The sequence below is a fragment of the Oncorhynchus keta genome, chromosome 28 (assembly GCF_023373465.1).
Source record: "Oncorhynchus keta strain PuntledgeMale-10-30-2019 chromosome 28, Oket_V2, whole genome shotgun sequence".
Classification (NCBI taxonomy): Eukaryota; Metazoa; Chordata; class Actinopteri; order Salmoniformes; family Salmonidae; genus Oncorhynchus; species Oncorhynchus keta.
Window position 1 is genome coordinate 77,083,783 of NC_068448.1, and position 25,332 is coordinate 77,109,114.

At 45.9% G+C, this 25,332-nt stretch overlaps 1 protein-coding gene across 2 annotated transcripts; it reads right to left on the reverse strand.

Annotated features, from left to right (window-relative positions):
* Positions 1 to 145: 145 nt before the first annotated feature.
* LOC118372974 (ATP-dependent zinc metalloprotease YME1L1-like) lies at positions 146 to 25,311 on the reverse strand. Of its 2 annotated transcripts, none has more exons than XM_052484012.1 (18): positions 25,138 to 25,311; positions 24,107 to 24,241; positions 23,280 to 23,478; positions 23,035 to 23,136; positions 22,671 to 22,777; positions 22,121 to 22,274; positions 21,645 to 21,728; positions 21,048 to 21,221; positions 20,007 to 20,159; positions 14,988 to 15,120; positions 14,794 to 14,856; positions 12,092 to 12,204; positions 11,619 to 11,774; positions 10,912 to 11,063; positions 10,288 to 10,414; positions 6,369 to 6,442; positions 4,684 to 4,770; positions 146 to 1,734 (listed from the first exon to the last, which is right to left on the reverse strand). In XM_052484012.1, the coding sequence occupies exons 1-18, from the start codon at positions 25,168 to 25,170 to the stop codon at positions 1,591 to 1,593; spliced, it is 2,190 nt and encodes a 729-aa protein (XP_052339972.1). In that variant the 5' UTR covers positions 25,171 to 25,311; the 3' UTR covers positions 146 to 1,590. The 2 variants fall into 2 exon arrangements, with proteins under 2 accessions (XP_052339972.1, XP_052339971.1); XM_052484011.1 differs by having other exon boundaries at positions 21,621 to 21,728.
* Between the last annotated feature and the right edge of the window lie 21 nt (positions 25,312 to 25,332).

The following is a 25,332-nucleotide window of genomic DNA, read 5'->3' on the forward strand; positions in this document are numbered from 1 at the left end:
TACGCTTGAGCTGACAATGAGTGTTTACAATCCCACAAGGAAATTTCCTTTATAAAAAAAATAAAAAAATAAAACACACATTGTCAGTAGCGCAGTTTGAAGGAATCCCAGCCAAAGTCTCACAACCAGAGACCAAAGAACAGCATGATTTTAGAATAATTTTTATTTGAGCTTCCACAAGATCCACTTCCAATGAGAAACAGATTTAAGTACATCTCCTCTCACATTTCATTTACACCATGGATGGGCTCAGACACGAGGGCCTAAAATAGCTAACGATGGCAAGTCCGGCACACTTTGGGTAAATAAATAAAATGACAACGTAAAATGTGTATATTGACCTGCATACAATGAATGCAGATGGATTCCTTCACAACTCACAGACGATGAATCATATACGGGAACGCTGATACAGCCATTTTGTATTTAGATTATATATATATATATGCATGTTAAAAATTTGTATGGTTTTTAAATGATAAACCCATATTTTATGGTCGGCCGTTTCTATCACTAATATTCTTCTCAGTGAAAAGGCTATTAGGTCAAGTAGGATCAGATCTGCAAACAATTGTTTTCCCTCATATCTTCGATAGCATACCAAATACACGATGAGGCTTTCATGCACAAAATTGCTAAAGAAAAAAAAAACAATTGTGCGATATAAGATCCTATTGGCTGAGGACTATGGGGGGGGCGTTCACATGCTTCTGAAACGGTCGTTTCAGTTTCGCTTGAACGACCCTCCAAGTCGTAATTACAAACTGCGTTTTTTGTTTGTTAACGAAGACATTTAACCACCCCTTTTCAACCCAAAGTTAACAATAAATATATTTGACAATTACAAACTTATCAATGTGGATACCGTAGCTAGTTCGACCATATTGGCAATGTTTAGCAAGCTAGCTAACTTAATTATTAGCAATGTTAGCTAGCTTCGCATTGGTTCAAGAATTGGTCCGGCTTCAAAAGCACATATCGGATTTACAACCTCCCACTTTCCCAGGAGCACGTTAATGCATCATAATGCAGCACTTTCTCGATCAATACTGTATATACAAACTTTAAGGGGGAAAACTTGAGGGGGGGGGGCGACGACGACAATGTCGATATCAAAAAACTAAAATCCTGGCATTGAAAGGGCATTTTGAGCTCAGGGTGTTGAAATGAACCTTGCTATGGGCCTTTGTCGCTTGACAAAGCTGCCGTACGGGAATGCCTGCCCAACATGAATGGTTCAGACAGAGGAGTCATAGGTTCAGAGGGATAAAACGAGGTGCGACTATGAGCTAGTCAGTCATTTACGTTGAGGGGGAAGAAACCTATAAAGCCTCTAAAGGCCAGTCCATTGTACATCTTAAAATTTACATAATTCAGATAATATGTCTTACAGGGTTGGGGTCAATTTCATTTTAATTCCAGTCAATTCAGGAAGTACGATGAAATTCCAATTCCTATTATCTTCAATGCTTTTCCATTGAGGAACATTTTGAAATCGGAATTTGGTTTACTGTCTGAATTGACTAGAATTGAAATGGAATTGACCCCAACCCCGACGTCTAACTGTCTCTGACTAGGCTTCTCTCAGAGTCATCTAGGGTCCAGGGCCTTGCCCTCTAGGACCAGCTTGATCTCTTTGGCATCCAGAGTTTCGTACGTTAGCAGAGCCTCGGCCAGCGTCTTGTGCTCATCGCTGTAGGTCTTCAAGAGGTTTTTGGCTCGCTCATACGAGTCCTGGATAGGAGAGAGAGAATGAACGTCAAAGAAAAACAGAATGTAATCTTTAACTAGGAAAGTCAGTTAAGAAAATAAAATATTATTTACAATGACGGCCTACACCGGCCAAGCACGGACGACGCTGGGTCAATTGTGCGCCGCCCTATGGGACTCTTAATCACGGCCAGTTGTGATACAGCCCGGAATCGAACCAGGGTGTCTGTAGTGACGCCTCTAGCACTGAGAAGCAGTGTCTTAGACCGCTGAACCAGGGTGTCTGTAGTGACGCCTCTAGCACTGAGAAGCAGTGTCTTAGACCGCTGAACCAGGGTGTCTGTAGTGACGCCTCTAGCACTGAGAAGCAGTGTCTTAGACCGCTGAACCAGGGTGTCTGTAGTGACGCCTCTAGCACTGAGAAGCAGTGTCTTAGACCGCTGAACAAGGGTCTGTAGTGACTCCTCTAGCACTGAGAAGCAGTGTCTTAGACCGCTGAACAAGGGTCTGTAGTGACTCCTCTAGCACTGAGAAGCAGTGTCTTAGACCGCTGCGCCACTCAGGAGCCCCGGATTATTATCACACTTCCGTTTTCATAAGAATGAATATTGAAGAAACTATTTAGGAAGTTGAACGATTATTGGTTGGTTAATACGGAAATGAACTAATACTTTATTAACTATACTGAACAAAAATATAAACGCAACATGTAAAGTGTCGGTCTCATGTTTCACGAGCTGAAATAAAAAAAGATCCCAGAAATGTTCCATATCTCTCTCAGACGTTATGCAGAAATGTGTTTATATCCTTGTTAGTGAGCATTTCTCCTTTGCCAAGATAATCCATCCACCTGACAGGTGTGGGCATATCAAGAAGCTGCATGTTACATAGGTTCACCTTGTGCTGGGGATAATGAAAGGCCACTAAAATGTGAAGTTGTGTCACACAACACAATGCCACAGATGTCTCAAGTTGAGGGAGCGTGCAATTGGCACACCGACTGCAGGAATGTCTCCCAGAGCAGTTGCCAGATAATATCTCTACCATAACCCACCTCCAACGTCATTTTAAAGAGTTTGGCAATATGTCCAACTGGCTTCACAACCGCCATAACCACTAGAACCAGGACCACCCGAGATCAGCCACCCGGACAGCTTAGGAAACTGGGTTTGCAAAAAATATATATATATTCTGCACAAACTGTCAGAAACTGTCTCAGGGAAGCTCATCTGCATGCTAGTCGTCCTCACCAGGGTCTTGACCAAACTGCAGCAAATGCTCACCTTCGATGGCCACTGGCACGCTGGAGAAGTGAAGCTCCTCATGGTTGAATCACAGTTCCAACTGTACTGGGCAGATGGCAGACGTGTGGGTGAGTGGTTTGCTGATGTAAACGTTGTGAACAGAGCGCCCTCTGGTGGTGGTGGGGGTTATGGTATGGACAGGCACAAACTACGGACAACGAACACAACTGCATTTCATCGATGGCAATTTGAATGCACAGAGATACCGTGACGAGATCCTGAGGCCAATTGTCGTGTCATTCATCCTCCTCCATCACCTCATGTTTCAGCATGATAATACAAGGTCCCATGTCGCAAGGATCTGTACACATTTCCTGGAAGCTAAAAAATGTCCCAGTTCTTCCATGGCCTGCATACTCCCCAGACATGTTTTCCCATTGAGCATGTGTGGGATGCTCTGGATCAATGTGTTCCAGTTCCCGCCAATATCCAGCAACTTCGCACAACCATTGAAGAGGAGTGGGACAACATTCCACAATCAACAGCCTGATCAACTCTTATGTGAAGGAGATAAATATCTCTCTGGATGAGTCAAATGGTCACAACAGATACTGACTGGTTTTCTGATCCACACCCGTACTTAAAAAAAAAAGGTATCTGTGACCAACAGATGCATATCTGTATTCCCAATTGTGCAATCCATCGCCGGCGCCTAATTAATTTATTTCCAAAACTGTCAAAATATTGTCTGAGTATAACAGAACTGATATTGCAGGCAAAACCCTGAGGAAAACAGGAAAACAGAAAGTGGCTTCTATTTTGAAAACTCCATGTTCCATAGCCTCCCTTTGCTGGATTTAAAGGGGTATGAACCAGATTCCTTTTCCTATCGCTTCCTTAAGGTGTCAGTCTTCAGACAGTTTCAGGCTTTTATTTTGAAAAATTAGCCAGAGCGATAACATCGCGTCAAGTGGTCACATGAGTTTTGCTCGCGCAACAGAGTTTGGATAGGTATTGCTTTTCCCTCTCCTACTGTGAAAGACTTTGTGGTTGATATATTATCCATTATATCTTTTAAAAACAACCTGAGGATTGATTATAAAAAATGTTTGACATGTTTCTGTGGACATTATGGAAACGATTTGGAATTTGTCTTTCCTGTGGATATCTGAACATAACGCGACAAACAAACGGAGGTATTTTGGATATTAAAAATAATCTTTATGGAACAAAAGGAACATTTGTTGTGTAACTGGGAGTCTCGTGAGTGCAAACATCCGAAGATCAAAAAGGTAAACGATTAATTTGATTGTTTTTCGTGACCAAGCTTCCTGATGCTAAGTGTACATAATGTTTTGTAGGGCGACTGATAAACTTACACAAACGCTTGGATTACTTTCGCTGTAAAGCATAATTTCAAAATCTGACACGACAGATGGATTAACAAAAGGCTAAGCTGTGTTTTCCTATATTGCACTTGTGATTTCATGAATATAAATATTTGTAGTAATATTTATTGAATGTAGCGCTATGCTAATGCAGCGGTTGTTGATGACACTTATCCCGATAGGGGGATTGCAGCCATAACAAGTTAACTTATTTCCTTATATGAACTGTAACTAAAAAAAATCTTAAATTGTTGCAGTTATAATTTTTTTCAGTGTAGATAGGATTTGACAATTATTATTATTATTTTTAAGTGCAGTGGGGGAAAGTTTGGGAAGCTTACCTTGAGCAGGACCCTGACTTCCTGTTCGATGGCTGCCTGCGTCTCAGGGCTCTGTTTGGTTACTTCAGCATAGGTCATGACACCAAGCTGAAACAATACGTTTTAGTAGTCTCAGGGTTAGGGGCACAGCAACAGTCTCAGGGTTAGGGGCACAGCAACAGTCTCAGGGTTAGGGGCACAGCAACAGTCTCAGGGTTAGGGGCACAGCAACAGTCTCAGGGTTAGGGGCACAGCAACAGTCTCAGGGTTAGGGGCACAGCAACAGTCTCAGGGTTAGGGGCACAGCAACAGTCTCAGGGTTAGGGGCACAGCAGACCACGTATGCAGCAGCTCCTCTAAGGCTCTGCGATAGACTAGCGTCCTATCCAGGGAGAGTACTTGTACATCAAGCTTCCTCACGCTACAGAAATAGGAGATTGGCTCACAGGAGCAGGAACCTTTCCGGCACGACCAAGCCAAGGCTTCTTCCTTAATTACTTATAGTAAAGAACAGGGTAAGGCGGCATGGGTTGCCAGGATTGTATTGTTTTGATAACTTCTTACAGAGCTAAAATATCTGGTGGTCTTGGCCTAAAGTTGCTGGACTAAAGGCAAGTAAAACATTATTATTCTTTTTTAAATTCTGGCTAGATAGCTATGCTAGCTGGCTCTGCGATCATTTGAACGATGCATCTCAATAACCCACACAGCACCGGGCGGCTTTCTACACTGCTTTTGGTTCCACTCGCCCCCGTTCTTGGAACGTGATGAGGGGATGCAGTCTGCCTCATAGGGTGACTATACCAGACTACCAATACTGATGTGTGGTGGTCTTTCAGGCGCTGAGCTTTGCCTACACCCGCCGAAGCAGCACCCTTGTGGGTGTAACACTTTCAGTAGTCCATGATCCAGCCAACCTACGGAGGAGGATACGGCGAAGGTGTCTGATGAAGAGCTTCGGATCAGTCTATCCGACTGACGCTTCTCCCTCCCTGTACCATCGACATTCAGCCATCACAATCAACACTAGCTGTCGGCTGTGGGAGACCATCACATCGGGCAAGACTCGCCACTTCCAGAACCCTACTGTTGTTTTTAAAGCGTCAGATTCTCTTTGTAAAGAAAAGCGCTACATAAAATACAACTATTATTATTATTCTAATAGCCCCAGTAGACTACGGTCTGTAGATACAAGGTGAGTAGCAGCCTCAGTAGATTACGGTCTGTAGATATTGTGGTCTGTAGATACGAGGTAGACTACGGTCTGTAGATACTATGGTCTGTAGATTCTACGGCCTGTAGATATGAGGTAGACTACGGTCTGTAGATACTACGGTCTGTAGATACTACGGTCTGTAGATACGAGGTAGACTATGGTCTGTAGATACTACGGTCTGTAGATACGAGGTGAGTAGCAGAGTAAATCTCTCAGTGTTGAGTCGGAACAAAGTCTAGAACGTGTCGGCACATGTACAACATGGCTGAGAGATCCCTCCAATCACGTGCAATGCCTGAGAATGGCATTACTGCACAGCGTCAATGCTGCCTTCTAAATTTATGGATACGGCCTTTGAGGAATAAGCCTTTGGTGAAATGAAATGCATTTAGACCATCTAAAATGCAGACTACTAGAGAGAATATTTTTTTTTTTGGTGTAGACTCATCTTCAATCTACCATTTTATGTGCATGGGGTATAATCTCTTACCTTGTCACTCATTCCGAACCTGGTCACCATCATCTTGGCTATTCTGGTCGCCCCGTCGAAGTCGCTTGACGCTCCTGGAAAACAGAGCCGCCGCAATACAGGAGTAAGGATGGAGAAACCACATTACAAGACTAAGGCTAAGGGATGGAGAAACCACAATACAGGAGTAAGGCTGAGGGATGGAGAAACCACAATACAAGAGTAAGGCTGAGGGATGGAGAAACCACAATACAGGAGTAAGGCTGAGGGATGGAGAAACCACAATACAGGAGTAAGGCTGAGGGATGGAGAAACCACAAGACAAGAGTAAGGCTGAGGGATGGAGAAACCACAAGACAAGAGTAAGGCTGAGGGATGGAGAAACCACAATACAAGAGTAAGGCTGAGGGATGGAGAAACCACAATACAGGAGTAAGGCTGAGGGATGGAGAAACCACAATACAGGAGTAAGGATGAGGGATGGAGAAACCACAATACAAGACTAAGGATGAGGGATGGAGAAACCACAATACAGGAGTAAGGCTGAGGGATGGAGAAACCACAATACAAGACTAAGGCTGAGGGATGGAGAAACCACAATACAAGAGTAAGGCTGAGGGATGGAGAAACCACAATACAGGAGTAAGGCTGAGGGATGGAGAAACCACAATACAGGAGTAAGGCTGAGGGATGGAGAAACCACAATACAGGAGTAAGGCTGAGGGATGGAGAAACCACAATACAGGAGTAAGGCTGAGGGATGGAGAAACCACAATACAGGAGTAAGGCTGAGGGATGGAGAAACCACAATACAGGAGTAAGGCTGAGGGATGGAGAAACCACAATACTAAGGCTGAGGGATGGAGAAACCACAATACTAAGGCTGAGGGATGGAGAAACCACAATACAGGAGTAAGGCTGAGGGATGGAGAAACCACAATACAGGAGTAAGGCTGAGGGATGGAGAAACCACAATACTAAGGCTGAGGGATGGAGAAACCACAATACAGGAGTAAGGCTGAGGGATGGAGAAACCACAATACAGGAGTAAGGCTGAGGGATGGAGAAACCACAATACAGGAGTAAGGCTGAGGGATGGAGAAACCACAATACAGGAGTAAGGCTGAGGGATGGAGAAACCACAATACAGGAGTAAGGCTGAGGGATGGAGAAACCACAATACAGGAGTAAGGCTGAGGGATGGAGAAACCACAATACAAGAGTAAGGCTGAGGGATGGAGAAACCACAATACAAGAGTAAGGATGAGGGATGGAGAAACCACAATACAGGAGTAAGGCTGAGGGATGGAGAAACCACAATACAAGAGTAAGGCTGAGGGATGGAGAAACCACAATACAGGAGTAAGGATGAGGGATGGAGAAACCACAATACAGGAGTAAGGCTGAGGGATGGAGAAACCACAATACAGGAGTAAGGCTGAGGGATGGAGAAACCACAATACAAGACTAAGGCTGAGGGATGGAGAAACCACAATACAGGAGTAAGGCTGAGGGATGGAGAAACCACAATACAGGAGTAAGGCTGAGGGATGGAGAAACCACAATACAGGAGTAAGGCTGAGGGATGGAGAAACCACAATACAGGAGTAAGGCTGAGGGATGGAGAAACCACAAGACTAAGGCTGAGGGATGGAGAAACCACAATACAAGACTAAGGCTGAGGGATGGAGAAACCACAATACAGGAGTAAGGCTGAGGGATGGAGAAACCACAATACAGGAGTAAGGCTGAGGGATGGAGAAACCACAATACAAGACTAAGGCTGAGGGATGGAGAAACCACAATACAGGAGTAAGGCTGAGGGATGGAGAAACCACAATACAGGAGTAAGGCTGAGGGATGGAGAAACCACAACACAGGAGTAAGGCTGAGGGATGGAGAAACCACAATACAGGAGTAAGGCTGAGGGATGGAGAAACCACAATACAGGAGTAAGGCTGAGGGATGGAGAAACCACAATACAAGACTAAGGCTGAGGGATGGAGAAACCACAATACAAGACTAAGGCTGAGGGATGGAGAAACCACAATACAGGAGTAAGGCTGAGGGATGGAGAAACCACAATACAGGAGTAAGGCTGAGGGATGGAGAAACCACAATACAGGAGTAAGGCTGAGGGATGGAGAAACCACAATACAGGAGTAAGGATGAGGGATGGAGAAACCACAATACAGGAGTAAGGCTGAGGGATGGAGAAACCACAATACAGGAGTAAGGCTGAGGGATGGAGAAACCACAATACAAGAGTAAGGCTGAGGGATGGAGAAACCACAATACAAGAGTAAGGCTGAGGGATGGAGAAACCACAATACAGGAGTAAGGCTGAGGGATGGAGAAACCACAATACAGGAGTAAGGCTGAGGGATGGAGAAACCACAATACAGGAGTAAGGCTGAGGGATGGAGAAACCACAATACAGGAGTAAGGCTGAGGGATGGAGAAACCACAATACAGGAGTAAGGCTGAGGGATGGAGAAACCACAATACAGGAGTAAGGCTGAGGGATGGAGAAACCACAATACTAAGGCTGAGGGATGGAGAAACCACAATACAGGAGTAAGGCTGAGGGATGGAGAAACCACAATACAGGAGTAAGGCTGAGGGATGGAGAAACCACAATACAGGAGTAAGGCTGAGGGATGGAGAAACCACAATACAGGAGTAAGGCTGAGGGATGGAGAAACCACAATACAGGAGTAAGGCTGAGGGATGGAGAAACCACAATACAGGAGTAAGGCTGAGGGATGGAGAAACCACAATACTAAGGCTGAGGGATGGAGAAACCACAATACTAAGGCTGAGGGATGGAGAAACCACAATACAGGAGTAAGGCTGAGGGATGGAGAAACCACAATACAGGAGTAAGGCTGAGGGATGGAGAAACCACAATACAGGAGTAAGGCTGAGGGATGGAGAAACCACAATACAAGACTAAGGCTGAGGGATGGAGAAACCACAATACAAGACTAAGGCTGAGGGATGGAGAAACCACAATACAGGAGTAAGGCTGAGGGATGGAGAAACCACAATACAGGAGTAAGGCTGAGGGATGGAGAAACCACAATACAGGAGTAAGGCTGAGGGATGGAGAAACCACAATACTAAGGCTGAGGGATGGAGAAACCACAATACTAAGGCTGAGGGATGGAGAAACCACAATACAGGAGTAAGGCTGAGGGATGGAGAAACCACAATACAGGAGTAAGGCTGAGGGATGGAGAAACCACAATACAAGACTAAGGCTGAGGGATGGAGAAACCACAATACAGGAGTAAGGCTGAGGGATGGAGAAACCACAATACAGGAGTAAGGCTGAGGGATGGAGAAACCACAATACAGGAGTAAGGCTGAGGGATGGAGAAACCACAATACAAGACTAAGGCTGAGGGATGGAGAAACCACAATACAGGAGTAAGGCTGAGGGATGGAGAAACCACAATACAGGAGTAAGGCTGAGGGATGGAGAAACCACAATACAGGAGTAAGGCTGAGGGATGGAGAAACCACAATACAGGAGTAAGGCTGAGGGATGGAGAAACCACAATACAGGAGTAAGGCTGAGGGATGGAGAAACCACAATACAGGAGTAAGGCTGAGGGATGGAGAAACCACAATACAGGAGTAAGGCTGAGGGATGGGCCTTGAGAAATGTAACCACTCAAATTCATAGACAGAGCTAAGGATGCATTAACGTTATCCAAATAGTTGAGGCTATACAACGTTTGTTGACAACTGTTTTGTTTACAAACAACGGAATAACTCAAGGTTATTTTGGACTCTGATGGGGTACGACAGAAGCTCATTTAGAAGTTAAATTCTTCAAGAATCAACTGATTATACATCAATCATTTAGAAGTCCCAAAATTGATGTAGCAATATGCTCTATAGCTAAAGCCCAACCGATCTTGCCCCCCCTCACCAGTCGTGATGTAATCGTCGCCAAAGATGAGCTCCTCGGCCACGCGGCCTCCCATGCTGACGTCCATCTGGGCCAGGAGCTGAGCCCGCGTCTCACTCCAACGGTCATTCTCTGGGAGCATGGACACCTAAACAGACAGATGGATGGTCTCAGACTAGTCCTTCCGTTGGTAAACCAATGTTCCTCCTGATCTGTTTTAAGGCAAGCCCCCTGGAGCTGCCAACATCCAAACATTTTAAAACAGAGGCCAACTTCTTTCAGGAAGTCCATGGCAACAGCACTAAGGGGGGGGTTCAAACAGTGGCCAACTTCTTCTTCTCCATGGCAACAGAACTAAGGGGGGGGTTTCAAATGGTGGCCAACTTCTTCTTCTTCTCCATGGCAACAGAACTAAGGGGGGGTAAAGTAATGGCAGAATGGACAATGCAACTATTCTGTAAGGTATTTTACTATATAGTGGAACACGTTTAGCTTCGCAATGCAAAACATGGATGAAATGTAACAAACTATGACATTGCTAAATCAGAGATGTTATGTCAAAGCAAGTGGGGTGATTCCATGGTAATATACCACAGCTTCAAACACTTCCTGGCCAATCAAAATGCAATGCTCAGTACTACTCACATGGCCAAGAGTGGGTCCTCTGGGCATGATGGTTGCCTTGTTGATGGGCATGGCGTCTTTGGTGTAATAGGCCACAATGGCGTGGCCTGACTCGTGGTAGGCTGTGATTTGCTTGTTCTTCTTATCAATGTCCACACTCCTGCGCTCAGGACCTTCAGTATAAAAGAGAGACAAGAGGAACCACTTTGATGAATTAAAAACACACGTCATTCATATTACTGTAGTGCAGGTTTACTCCAGTTTCGTTATATTTGGGAATTCCAACCTGAAAGATAGGACCATCAATGAGAGGGATCCTGACCAGACAGGCATTCTAACAGTCTACAGTGGAATGTCTCTTAACCAGAAACTCTTTGTCATTAAGCTCTCTCACATGGCAGGTTGTGTGTGTGTGTAATATATATATATATATAGTTAGCAGATGTTAACACGAGTGTGGCGAAATGTGTGTGTGTGTGTGTGTGTGTGTGTGTGTGTGTGTGTATGTCTGTGTGTGTGTGTGCGTGTGAGTGTGTGTGTGTGAGTATGTGAGTGTGTATGTCTGCGTGTGTGTGTGAGAGTGTGTGTATGTGAGTGTGTATGCCTGTGTGTGTGTCTGTGTGTGTGTCTGTGTGAGTGTGTGTATGTGAGTGTGTATGTCTGCGTGTGTGTCTGCGTGTGTGTGTGTGAGAGTGTGTGTATGTGAGTGTGTGTGTGTGTGTACCCACCCATGAGGATCTTGTCCTTGGAGAACTCCAGTTCCTTCATGGTGACCTGGTCGAGGCCGTCCACCGCTGCCTTCAGGGCTGCCTGGTTCACCAGGTTCTCCAGCTCCGCCCCCGTGAAGCCCACCGTCCCCCTGGCAATGATCGCCGCGTTCACGTCTGAACACACAACCAGGCAGGGCCAAAAGGAGAATGTTGTCAGTCCAAAACAGTGGGCTCTTTCATGCAGCAAATGTGTGTGTGTGTGTGGGGGGTAGCCATGACACCTAGTGATCAGAACCTCTCGACAAGGCGGCTAGGTTTAACGTCGCTATGATACATTAGTCAGCTGATATACAGTCTAAGCCAGGGGTTTTTCAAACCTCTCCTCGGGGACCCGAGATGGTTCAGGGCTACAACAACATTGTGAAACGTCTGGGGGTTCCTCAAGGAGAGATCTGAAAGCCACTGATCCAAGCAACTGATTTGAGACCTACTGGGATCCACTTTGATCTTCTGCAGGTACCAGTTGAGGATCTCCGTACGTCCTTTCACGTCCGGACGAGGGACGGTCACTTGCATGTCAAACCTCCCCGGACGTACCAGGGCACTATAAAAAAGACAGAAGAGCAATGGGGCTAATGATCCAGACAGCAATTTTTTTTTATTGTATTTTTTAAATATTTTTTTAATTATTTTTTTTAACCTTTATTTAACCAGGCAAGTCAGCTAAGAACAAATTCTTATTTTCAATGACGGCCTGGGAACAGTGGGTTAACTGCCTGTTCAGGGGCAGAATGACAGATTTGTACCTTGTCAGCTCGGGGGTTTGAACTCGCAACCTTCCGGTTACTAGTCCAACGCTCTAACCACTAGGCTACGCTGCCGCAATGGGCTAATGATCCAGACAACAATGGGGCTAATGATCCAGACAGCAATGGGGCTAATGACCCAGACAGCAATGGGGCTAAAGACCCAGACGTCAATGGGGCTAATGACCAAGACGTCAATGGGGCTAATGATCCAGACGTCAATGGGGCTAATGATCCAGACGGCAATGGGGCTAATGATCCAGACGGCAATGGGGCTAATGATCCAGACGGCAATGGGGCTAATGATCCAGAGGGCAATGGGGCTAATGATCCAGACGGCAATGGGGCTAATGATCCAGACGGCAATGGGGCTAATGATCCAGACGGCAATGGGGCTAATGATCCAGACGGCAATGGGGCTAATGATCCAGACGGCAATGGGGCTAATGATCCAGACGTCAATGGGGCTAATGATCCAGACGTCAATGGGGCTAATGATCCAGACGTCAATGGGGCTAATGATCCAGACGTCAATGGGGCTAATGATCCAGACGTCAATGGGGCTAATGATCCAGACGTCAATGGGGCTAATGATCCAGACGTCAATGGGGCTAATGATCCAGACGTCAATGGGGCTAATGATCCAGACGTCAATGGGGCTAATGATCCAGACGGCAATGGGGCTAATGATCCAGACGGCAATGGGGCTAATGATCCAGACGGCAATGGGGCTAATGATCCAGACGGCAATGGGGCTAATGATCCAGACGGCAATGGGGCTAATGATCCAGACGGCAATGGGGCTTATGATCCAGACAACAATGGGGCTAATGATCCAGACGTCAATGGGGCTAATGATCCAGACGTCAATGGGGCTAATGATCCAGACGTCAATGGGGCTAATGATCCAGACGTCAATGGGGCTAATGATCCAGACGTCAATGGGGCTAATGATCCAGACGTCAATGGGGCTAATGATCCAGACGTCAATGGGGCTAATGATCCAGACGTCAATGGGGCTAATGATCCAGACGGCAATGGGGCTAATGATCCAGACGGCAATGGGGCTAATGATCCAGACGGCAATGGGGCTAATGATCCAGACGGCAATGGGGCTAATGATCCAGACGGCAATGGGGCTAATGATCCAGACGGCAATGGGGATAATGATCCAGACGGCAATGGGGCTAATGATCCAGACGGCAATGGGGCTAATGATCCAGACGGCAATGGGGCTAATGATCCAGACGGCAATGGGGCTAATGATCCAGACGGCAATGGGGCTAATGATCCAGACGGCAATGGGGCTAATGATCCAGACGGCAATGGGGCTAATGATCCAGACGGCAATGGGGCTAATGATCCAGACAACAATGGGGCTAATGATCCAGACAACAATGGGGCTAATGATCCAGACGTCAATGGGGCTAATGATCCAGACAACAATGGGGCTAATGATCCAGACAACAATGGGGCTAATGATCCAGACAACAATGGGGCTAATGATCCAGACAACAATGGGGCTAATGATCCAGACAACAATGGGGCTAATGATCCAGACGTCAATGGGGCTAATGATCCAGACGTCAATGGGGCTAATGATCCAGACGTCAATGGGGCTAATGATCCAGACGTCAATGGGGCTAATGATCCAGACGTCAATGGGGCTAATGATCCAGACGTCAATGGGGCTAATGATCCAGACGTCAATGGGGCTAATGATCCAGACGTCAATGGGGCTAATGATCCAGACGTCAATGGGGCTAATGATCCAGACGTCAATGGGGCTAATGATCCAGACGTCAATGGGGCTAATGATCCAGGCGTCAATGGGGCTAATGATCCAGAGAGCTGACATGGTTGTATACAATTCGAACAGAGTACAGGCTCCAATCTCAAGTGTGTCAATAACAATTGCATTCTTTAATTTACCTTTAGCCTTGCGGTTCTACAATGAATGTATAATGCTTCTCGTCAATGGGAGCAAAATGAAGAGTGGTTCTATTTACGACCTCTTTCTAAAAATAGATTTGTTCCATTTATACAGCTTTTTGCTGGTCCTATGACCAGCTCTCAAGAATAACTTTCTTCTGGCGACTTTTCCAGTAATCTCACCGAGGGACATCCGAGGAGGGCCATGGCAAAAAAGGCAGAATCAGTTATCTGGGCACATGGGAAGTGTAGTTCCCACTGTGCAATTCGTTCCAATGAACCACCCAGCCTTATTACCACATTTCAAGTGTGATTTTGCAACTCGGAGCTGAAATCCAGAGGTCTGAAATTTTAAGACGAGACAGACAACCAGCCAAGTCCTGACAAAGGGATCAAGCCTACTGGGTTGGTAAAAAGCCTACAGAAACACCTGCTACTACCCACTGAAAACATACTTATCCAAAGCCTCAGCAAAGTTTGTAGCGCCGATAACGATGACCCCTTCGTTAGGTTTGAACCTGTGGAGTATCAACACATTGAATGAGGAAAATACAAGCCTTGTGATATGCACCAGGTAAACAAAAAAATATATGCAGGCTTAATTCTCTGATGCAATAGCTATATACAGTATATTCTGAGTTGTTCTGACCCGTCCATCTCTGCCAGTAGCTGGTTGATGGTCTGTCTGGAGTAGGGGTGCATGGGAGACTCGATCCTCTTTCCTCCCACGCTGTCAAGCTCATCAATGAAGACAACACAAGGTGCGTTGGCTTTCGCCTCTTCTGCGGACCAAACAGAAAGAGATTGAGGCCGTGTCCCTCCTTTCCTGTGCTTCATGGCCACTGATCAAGTAGTACTTGATTAGTTGAAAGCCACATTGTGGAATGACTGTGATGCAGAGGGGTTACTGTTTTATTTAACTTGGTCGGTATTTCATCAGGGACCACGCCGGAAACTAGTGGAGTCACTAACGCCGGAAACTAGTGGAGTCACTAACGCCGGAAACAAATGGAGTCACTAACGCCGGAAACGAATGGAGTCACTAACGCCAGAAACAAATGGAGTTACTAACGCCGGAAACTAGTGGAGTCACTAACGCCGGAAACGAATGGAGTCACTAACGCCAGAAACAAATGGAGTCACTAACGCCGGAAACTAGTGGAGTCACTAACGCCGGAAACTAATGGAGTCACTAACGCCAGAAACAAATGGAGTCACTAACGCCGGAAACAAATGGAGTCACTAACACCGGAAACAAATGGAGTCACTAACGCCGGAAACTAATGGAGTCACTAACGCCAGAAACAAATGGAGTCACTAACGCCAGAAACAAATGGAGTCACTAACGCCGGAAACAAATGGAGTCACTAACGCCAGAAACTAGTGGAGTCACTAACACCGGAAACTAATGGAGTCACTAACACCGGAAACTAATGGAGTCACTAACGCCGGAAACTAATGGAGTCACTAACGCCGGAAACAAATGGAGTCACTAACGCCAGAAACTAGTGGAGTCACTAACGCCAGAAACTAGTGGAGTCACTAACACCGGAAACTAATGGAGTCACTAACGCCGGAAACTAATGGAGTCACTAACGCCGGAAACTAGTGGAGTCACTAACGCCGGAAACTAGTGGAGTCACTAACACCGGAAACTAGTGGAGTCACTAACACCGGAAACTAGTGGAGTCACTAACACCGGAAACTAGTGGAGTCACTAACACCGGAAACAAATGGAGTCACTAACACCGGAAACTAGTGGAGTCACTAACACCGGAAACTAGTGGAGTCACTAACACCGGAAACTAGTGGAGTCACTAACGCCCGGAAACAAATGGAGTCACTAACACCGGAAACTAGTGGAGTCACTAACGCCGGAAACTAGTGGAGTCACTAACGCCGGAAACTAGTGGAGTCACTAACGCCGGAAACTAGTGGAGTCACTAACGCCGGAAACTAGTGGAGTCACTAACGCCAGAAACTAATCACTAACGCCGGAAACTAATGGAGTCACTAACGCCGGAAACGAATGGAGTCACTAACGCCGGAAACTAATGGAGTCACTAACGCCAGAAACTAATCACTAACGCCGGAAACAAATGGAGTCACTAACGCCGGAAACTAGTGGAGTCACTAACGCCGGAAACTAGTGGAGTCACTAACGCCGGAAACTAGTGGAGTCACTAACGCCAGAAACTAATCACTAACGCCGGAAACTAATGGAGACACTAACGCCGGAAACAAATGGAGTCACTAACGCCGGAAACGAATGGAGTCACTAACGCCGGAAACGAATCACTAACACCGGAAACGAATGGAGTCACTAACGCCGGAAACAAATGGAGTCACTAACGCCGGAAACAAATGGAGTCACTAACGCCGGAAACAAATGGAGTCACTAACGCCGGAAACAAATGGAGTCACTAACGCCGGAAACAAATGGAGTCACTAACGCCGGAAACAAATGGAGTCACTAACGCCGGAAACGAATGGAGTCACTAACGCCGGAAACGAATGGAGTCACTAACGCCAGAAACTAATGGAGTCACTAACGCCAGAAACAAATGGAGTCACTAACGCCGGAAACTAATAGAGTCACTAACGCCAGAAACTAGTGGAGTCACTAACGCCAGAAACTAGTGGAGTCACTAACGCCAGAAACTAATGGAGTCACTAACGCCAGAAACTAATGGAGTCACTAACGCCGGAAACAAATGGAGTCACTAACGCCAGAAACTAATGGAGTCACTAACGCCAGAAACTAATGGAGTCACTAACGCCAGAAACTAATGGAGTCACTAACGCCGGAAACTAATGGAGTCACTAACGCCAGAAACTAATGGAGTCACTAACGCCAGAAACTAATGGAGTCACTAACGCCAGAAACTAATGGAGTCACTAACGCCGGAAACAAATGGAGTCACTAACGCCAGAAACTAGTGGAGTCACTAACGGCAGAAACTAGTGGAGTCACTAACGCCAGAAACTAATGGAGTCACTAACGCCAGAAACTAATGGAGTCACTAACACCGGAAACAAATGGAGTCACTAACGCCGGAAACTAGTGGAGTCACTAACGCCAGAAACTAATGGAGTCACTAACACCGGAAACTAATGGAGTCACTAACGCCAGAAACTAGTGGAGTCACTAATGCCGGAAACAAATGGAGTCACTAATGCCGGAAACAAATGGAGTCACTAACACCGGAAACAAATGGAATCACTAACACCGGAAACTAGTGGAGTCACTAACGCCGGAAACAAATGGAGTCACTAACGCCGGAAACTAATGGAGTCACTAACGCCGGAAACTAATGGAGTCACTAACGCCAGAAACTAGTGGAGTCACTAACGCCAGAAACTAGTGGAGTCACTAACGCCGGAAACTAATGGAGTCACTAACGCCGGAAACTAATGGAGTCACTAACGCCAGAAACTAATGGAGTCACTAACGGCAGAAACTAATGGAGTCACTAACGCCGGAAACGAATGGAGTCACTAACGCCGGAAACAAATGGAGTCACTAACGCCGGAAACGAATGGAGTCACTAACGCCGGAAACAAATGGAGTCACTAACGCCAGAAACTAATGGAGTCACTAACGCCGGAAACAAATGGAGTCACTAACGCCGGAAACAAATGGAGTCACTAACGCCGGAAACTAGTGGAGTCACTAACTGCGGAAACGAATCACTAACGGCGGAAACGAATCACTAACGGCGGAAACGAATCACTAACACCGGAAACGAATCACTAACGCCGGAAACGAATCACTAACGCCGGAAACTAATGGAATCACTAACGCCGGAAACGAATCACTAATGCCGGAAACGAGTCACTAACGCCGGAAGCGAATCACTAACGCCAGAAACAAATGGAGTCACTAACGCCGGAAACGAATGGAATCACTAACGCCGGAAACGAGTCACTAACGCCGGAAACGAATCCCTAATGCCGGAAACGAGTCACTAACGCCGGAAGCGAATCACTAACGCCAGAAACAAATGGAGTCACTAACGCCAGAAACAAATGGAATCACTAACGCCGGAAACTAATGGAATCACTAACGCCGGAAACGAGTCACTAACGCCGGAAACGAATAATATATAATAATAATAATAATAAATGCCATTTAGCAGACGCTTTTATCCAAAGCGACTTACAGTCATGTGTGCATACATTCTACGTATGGGTGGTCCCGGGGATCGAACCCACTACCCTGGCGTTACAAGCGCCATGCTCTACCAACTGAGCTACAGAAGGACCACTAATGCCGGAAACGAGTCACTAACGCCGGAAGCGAGTCACTAACGCCGGAAGCGAGTCACTAACGCCAGAAACAAATGGAGTCACTAACGCCGGAAACAAATGGAATCACTAACGCCGGAAACTAATGGAATCACTAACGCCAGAAACTAATCACTAACGCCGGAAACGAATCACTAACGCCGGAAACGAATCACTAACGCCGGAAACGAATCACTAACGCCGGAAACTAATCACTAACGCCGGAAACTAATCACTAACGCCGGAAACTAATCACTAACGCCGGAAACAAATGGAGTCACTAACGCCGGAAACGAATGGAGTCACTAACGCCGGAAACAAATGGAATCACTAACGCCGGAAACAAATGGGGTCACTAACGCCGGAAACTAATCACTAACGGCGGAAACGAATGGAGTCACTAACGCCGGAAACTAATCACTAACGGCGGAAACGAATGGAGTCACTAACGCCGGAAACAAATGGAGTCACTAACGCCGGAAACTAATCACTAACGCCGGAAACAAATGGAGTCACTAACGCCGGAAACAAATGGAGTCACTAACGCCGGAAACTAATCACTAACGCCGGAAACAAATGGAGTCACTAACGCCGGAAACTAATCACTAACGCCGGAAACTAATCACTAACGCCGGAAACGAATGGAGTCACTAACGCCGGAAACGAATGGAGTCACTAACGCCGGAAACTAATCACTAACGCCGGAAACGAATGGAATCACTAACGCCGGAAACGAATGGAGTCACTAACGCCGGAAACGAATGGAGTCACTAACGCCGGAAACAAATGGAGTCACTAACGCCGGAAACAAATGGAGTCACTAACGCCGGAAACAAATGGAATCACTAACGCCGGAAACTAATCACTAACGCCGGAAACAAATGGAGTCACTAACGCCGGAAACGAATGGAGTCACTAACGCCGGAAACTAATCACTAACGCCGGAAACTAATCACTAACGCCGGAAACGAATGGAGTCACTAACGCCGGAAACAAATGGAGTCACTAACGCCAGAAACGAATGGAGTCACTAACGCCGGAAACAAATGGAATCACTAACGCCGGAAACAAATGGAATCACTAACACCGGAAACGAATGGAGTCACTAACGCCGGAAACGAATGGAGTCACTAACGCCGGAAACAAATGGAATCACTAACACCGGAAACTAATGGAGTCACTAACGCCAGAAACAAATGGAATCACATGAAGGTGTTACCCCCTGGGTTGTACTCGGTGCATCTTTCCCCACAATAAAAATCAATCAATCGAACCTATCAGGTCCTTTCACCAATCAGCGATCATGAGTGACAGGGTGAAGGTTGGTCAGTCAAGTGTATTGATAACGGTACACAGCCTTTAGATCTCCTCTGGGACTTACTGAAGAGGTTTCTGATGCGGCTAGCTCCGACACCCACAAACATCTCGTCAAACTCTGATCCCGATGCGTAGAAGAAGGGGACGTCGGCCTCCCCGGCTACAGCCCGAGCCAGGAGAGTCTTTCCTGTGCCTGGGGGGCCAATCAGGAGGATGCCTGACAAAACCAGAGGCCAAAGAAAAGTGCAACATATGAACACAAGAACATGTAATGGCACTGTGTAAAGAGACCACACAGAAAGATAAGACAAATAAGGACTAAGGAAGTAGCTTTGGCTTGAGGACATCTCTGCTCATCTCATAAGTAAGGAAGTAGCTTTGGCTTGAGGACATCTCTGCTCATCTCGTAAGTAAGGAAGTAGCTTTGGCTTGAGGACATCTTACTTATGAGATGAGCAGAGATGTCCTCAAGCCAAAGCTACTTCCTTACTTATGAGATGAGCAGAGGAAGTAGCTTTGGCTTGAGGACATCTCTGCTCATCTCATAAGTAAGGAAGTAGCTTTGGCTTGAGGACATCTCTGCTCATCTCATAAGTAAGGAAGTAGCTTTGGCTTGAGGACATCTCTGCTCATCTCATAAGTAAGGAAGTAGCTTTGGCTTGAGGACATCTCTGCTCATCTCGTAAGTAAGGAAGTAGCTTTGGCTTGAGGACATCTCTGCTCATCTCATAAGTAAGGAAGTAGCTTTGGCTTGAGGACATCTCTGCTCATCTCATAAGTAAGGAAGTAGCTTTGTGGACATATCTGCTTTCTGTAGTCTGGGGCAGCTTAATGTACAAATACACCCCCTGGACAGGACTGTAGTCTGGGGCAGCTTAATGTACAAATACACCCCCAGGACAGGACTGTAGTCTCACCGTAAGGCCTTACCCCCCCCCCAAATCTATCTCCTTAATGCTGAGTGCCACACATTGGGTCCCATTTTTTACAGTCTTTGGTATGACTCAGCCGGGGATCGAATTCCCATCCTCAAGGCTGAAGCTAAACCAAAAAAGGCCCACTGAGAAGATAAACCGAATGTCACATTTACAGAAAGACACCGTACCTTTAGGGAGCTTCCCTCCGAGCACGGTGAACTTCTGGGGGTTTCTGAGGAATTCCACCACGTCTTGCAGTTCATTCTTGGCCTCCTCTACCCCCTTGACGTGCTCAAAGGTGACGCTCTTCACCTGAACCGGGTCCACTTGTGAGTCCAGGCCTGACGTGGTACGGAATCTCACTGTTCAATGCAAACCCACGACAACTCAATCAGACCACTGACAGACACCACCCGGGAATCTCCAACAGGCCTCTACTTATCATAGAAACTATACGAGAATGACATTTGTCATGAACTACTGATTTTTTGTTAATACCACTTTTCATCTTACACTCAAATATATATTCAAATATCCATTTCCTATTCAATCATTCATTGTTAAAATGGCCAAAGGTGGAGTTTCTAATAAATACTATCATGGACCAGCGCCTGGGCAGCTAGGGGTTGGGCAGCTGGCTGATAATTGATCATAAAGCACGATCAGTGGAATAGCAGCCAATTCGACAATTGCTCTTGATGAAAAAGCACAACCCCAATGTGGTGATTCATGCAAACGTAAGAATTCAATAGAACACAAACCAGCATCAGAAAAGGACCCTTTACCCGAAAGAAACGGGCTTCTTGACAGGCCATAGATTCCCACAACGAGGAGGACCAATAGAATCAGCCTGGTCCTCCTTAGCGAGTCTGTCAATGGGAAGATAGAAATGAGTTACTGAAACATAAGAGATTAAGTTCGACTCAACAGTGCCACCGTGTGGACACTTGGTGGAACTGCTAGTAGTGCCTATGGGCTTAGTGCTTCACTGTATAACTGGCAGTCATGATTGACTTCAAGGAGGAGCAAATCTGTTACGAGCTGGGGCAGGGTTTGAAATATCAGTCTTCACTTTAAAAATGTTTCTCAATGATGACTAACACCATTCCTTTAAAGATTGTCTTTACTGACTTGTTCAGTCCAATAAAAGGTTAAATCCAGTTGTTTTTATTTATTTTTTACGTCGCTTCCTGTTAGTCACTCTAGGAAGGGAATATGCTGAGTGATTTAGATGCCATATATGAAGAAAGTTGTGACGTGCCGTGTGTCCTCTGAGTGAAGGCCTGGGACCTCATGAAGCCCTCGGTGAAACCAGACTTGAAGGCATCTTGTTGGTCACCTTGCAGGTTCTTCTGCTTTACCACGTGATCAAGACTCTGTGCCTCTGGGGACTTGTCGGGTCTCATGAGGAGACCCTGTGATGGAGGGGGTGTAGGGGGTGAAATAATGAGAGAGAGAGAGAGAGAGAGAGAGAGAGAGAGAGCACATAATGTATGTGTGTCAGCAGGTGAGAGAAAGAGAGGGAGGAGAAAGCAAGATGTTGAACATGAAAATGAGATGGCGCCTAGCCAGAGTGGTTTCAAGACATTAAAAAAAACAGCCCTTTCCACACAAAGGGGGCCAAAAAACTAAACAGTGTCAGAAGAATCACCACTAAAGAACAACAGAAAAAAGGTGTTGCGTCACAATTTTAACAACACGTGCCAACAAAACAGATGCAATGGGTTCATTGACCGCATGCCAAACTATGTCTGTCCAAGAAGGGGATTTGTGGAGTACGTGACTGATTGCATAGTGTAACACTTCCTGACCTTCATGAATGCTGAAGTGTAACCCTCTGGTTCTGCCAGCCCCTGGTAACCAGACTCCACGCGTTTGCTCTTCCTCAGAGTCTTGAAGCCTCGGTTCTGGACCCTTACTGAAGAAGGAGAAGGGGGGGGGGGGTCACCAAGTACAATACTATTCATTTCACTATGTTATGTCATAGGACTTGTGAGTGGGCGTATTTGATTTGCCTGGTGTCGGTGGAGATTTCACTTTAGGACCAATGGAATTCTCTCAAATAGGGAATTCACCATGGTAAAATGATCAACTATCTTCACTTGAGGGTCACTGGGCACATTCCACAGATGAGGACCACAGATGACACTAAATAAACCAGGTATGGTTCCTTACCAGGCCAGTATTGGAGCTCTGAACAGATGGCGTGTAGAGGACTCTGGTTTGGTCTGTGGAACATTGGCGAGCCAAAAACACCAAACCTTCCGTTTGACAACCCTATAGAAACAAATACACACGTCAACTGAAGACGATCACAAATACACACATGCAAAAAAAACAACTGCGTGGTATCATTTTACTACAAATATACACCCGGCAACAAAAACACAGATTCATCAAATAAAACACTACGTCCTCACCGTGTTTGTTTTGTAAGAAAGAGTTCGCAGAGACGTGGGACGTCCTCCATATTGAAGCAGCTGGGCCCTCCTCTGAGCCCGGTGAGGGCAGTAACCTATTCACCAGCTCATCCAGCTGACCCACCCTCAGGTCTGATAAGCCCAGGTCCCGGAGGATCACGGTGGGCTCACGCACCCTCTGTTCTGATAGACTCAGGTCCTGAAGGTTCACAGTGGGAACAGGAAGTCAGTATGAAGGACACATCAACTGTAATAATGAGCAAGTGTTAGCCTGGTCCCAGATCTGTTTGTGGCCAATTCACGGCCACAGGGGTTTCCCCTAGGGGAGGGGATGCAGACCAGTCTGGTTTAGCTAAGCTTCACATGTCTGCTTGGGGAGCTGTGCCTAGTCCGGTAGACCTGGTGGCCCTGCACACAACAGGATTCTCATAATTCCAATGTTATATGTTAGTCAGTACAAAGTCGCACTGGGGCTCCTGAGGACAGTGGAGGGGGTGGAGCCAGTTGATGCAAGCTATAGCTCTAAAAGGTAGACACAGCTTGTGTACATTGAGGCTTGTCCAGTCTGAGGGAGAACTGCAGTGGTGTCAGGAATAAGCCTTGGCTATGAGAAGAGGAATCCCTGAAAACAAATGTACCACCTATGATTGCCATTAAGTTGGCTAATCTTACAGGGGAGAGTCTAACGGGACTTTTCTGACCAGCATCCCATTGACCGCCAGACTAGCCAAAATCTATAAACTTGACCCTTATCTTAAATCGAAACCAATTTGAAAATTAAATATGGGTTTGCGTGTAAGCCACATCCCCTTAGTGTGTTATCGTACCTCTGTGAGCAACAGGTCCTGCTCTGGTGTGACGTATGTCTGCAGGCTCTGGACGGAAGCTGTGGCTGTGGAGCTGGCTGAGTTCTTCAGGGAATGGAGGGCATTGATGAGTTGGCCAATGAGTTGACTCGTTACCTAAGAAGAGTCAAGTGGCAACAGAGATGGACAAATTGGAAATTCATGACGTGCATGATTTGTGTAATGTTGGCATATATTGTTCTGATAAACAACATTGCAGGAAGGATAATGATTGCCTGGGTCTAGGTGACCAGCCTACTGATATTTATTTCACTGTGGAATTTACAGCAGATTTGTGAGGCACCCGGGCTAGGGCACTGATGAGGGAAGGTCATTTGAGTTCAACTTGTAAATATCTTCTAATGAGATCAAAGGCATTACAAGTCCCTGCCATATAGTTACTGGTGTGAAGACTTTCCTCTAACGTTATGTACTGGCACCGGGCACTGGCCAGGTTTGACATTGGGGGGCAACATTCATTTCTCCTGTGTTACCAATTAAAAACAGCCGTCCTCATGCCATTGATTGACAGTATTCATTGATATTGTCATTCACAGGCAGGTGTAAAAATCAAGCAATACTTTTTTATTTATCGCGATAGCTCGATTATATAACTGACATGATATGACATAACCAACTCGTCAGCTAGTTTGGTTAGTTACCCTAATTTATAACTAGCTAGCATCAAATTAACTTAACTGTCAAAAAAAATATCGCTGTGGTGTTAGTATGAACAGACAACTAACCTTAGGAAATACTGAGATTGAGACATGCGTAACATTCCCTACAGTAACTAGTTAACTAAATACGCGTGATATAACAAGAACTAGCTAACAATATTTATGTCTAGATAAATACTTTAAAACTTTATAAACAGCTAGCTAGTTATAAAATGTGTTGTCTCGTATATCTAAACGTTAATTAGCCAGCGCTTTCGAGCAGCTCGGTTACATCAGTCACCCAGATAGGTTATTAAGCTGCTGTCCGATCCTGGCTTTAGTGTCTTTACTCACCTGTGGCTGGAGCGACGCCGAGAAGGACAACATTATCACAGCAACTTGAGGGTTAGTATGTGAAGACAGACCCTCGATGTTACTGATTATACCAACTCCTCCTGGGCGCAGTCCTTTTGTTGTTGTTTTTTCTCTCTCGTTACAAAACTGTTACTTTCGCGGAAATGGCTTCTTCCTGAGAGGTCAACATCAACG

Bases quoted from the DNA above. Each gene is read 5' to 3' on its own strand.
- LOC118372974 (XM_052484011.1), bottom strand. From the start codon at position 25,170: ATGTTGTCCTTCTCGGCGTCGCTCCAGCCACAG. The intron at 23,137-23,279 runs GTGAGGACGTAG...TTGTTTCTATAG, and splicing joins TTTCTTACAAAACAAACACG to GGTTGTCAAACGGAAGGTTT. The intron at 10,415-10,911 runs GTGAGTAGTACT...CTGTCTGTTTAG, and splicing joins GAGGACCCACTCTTGGCCAT to GTGTCCATGCTCCCAGAGAA.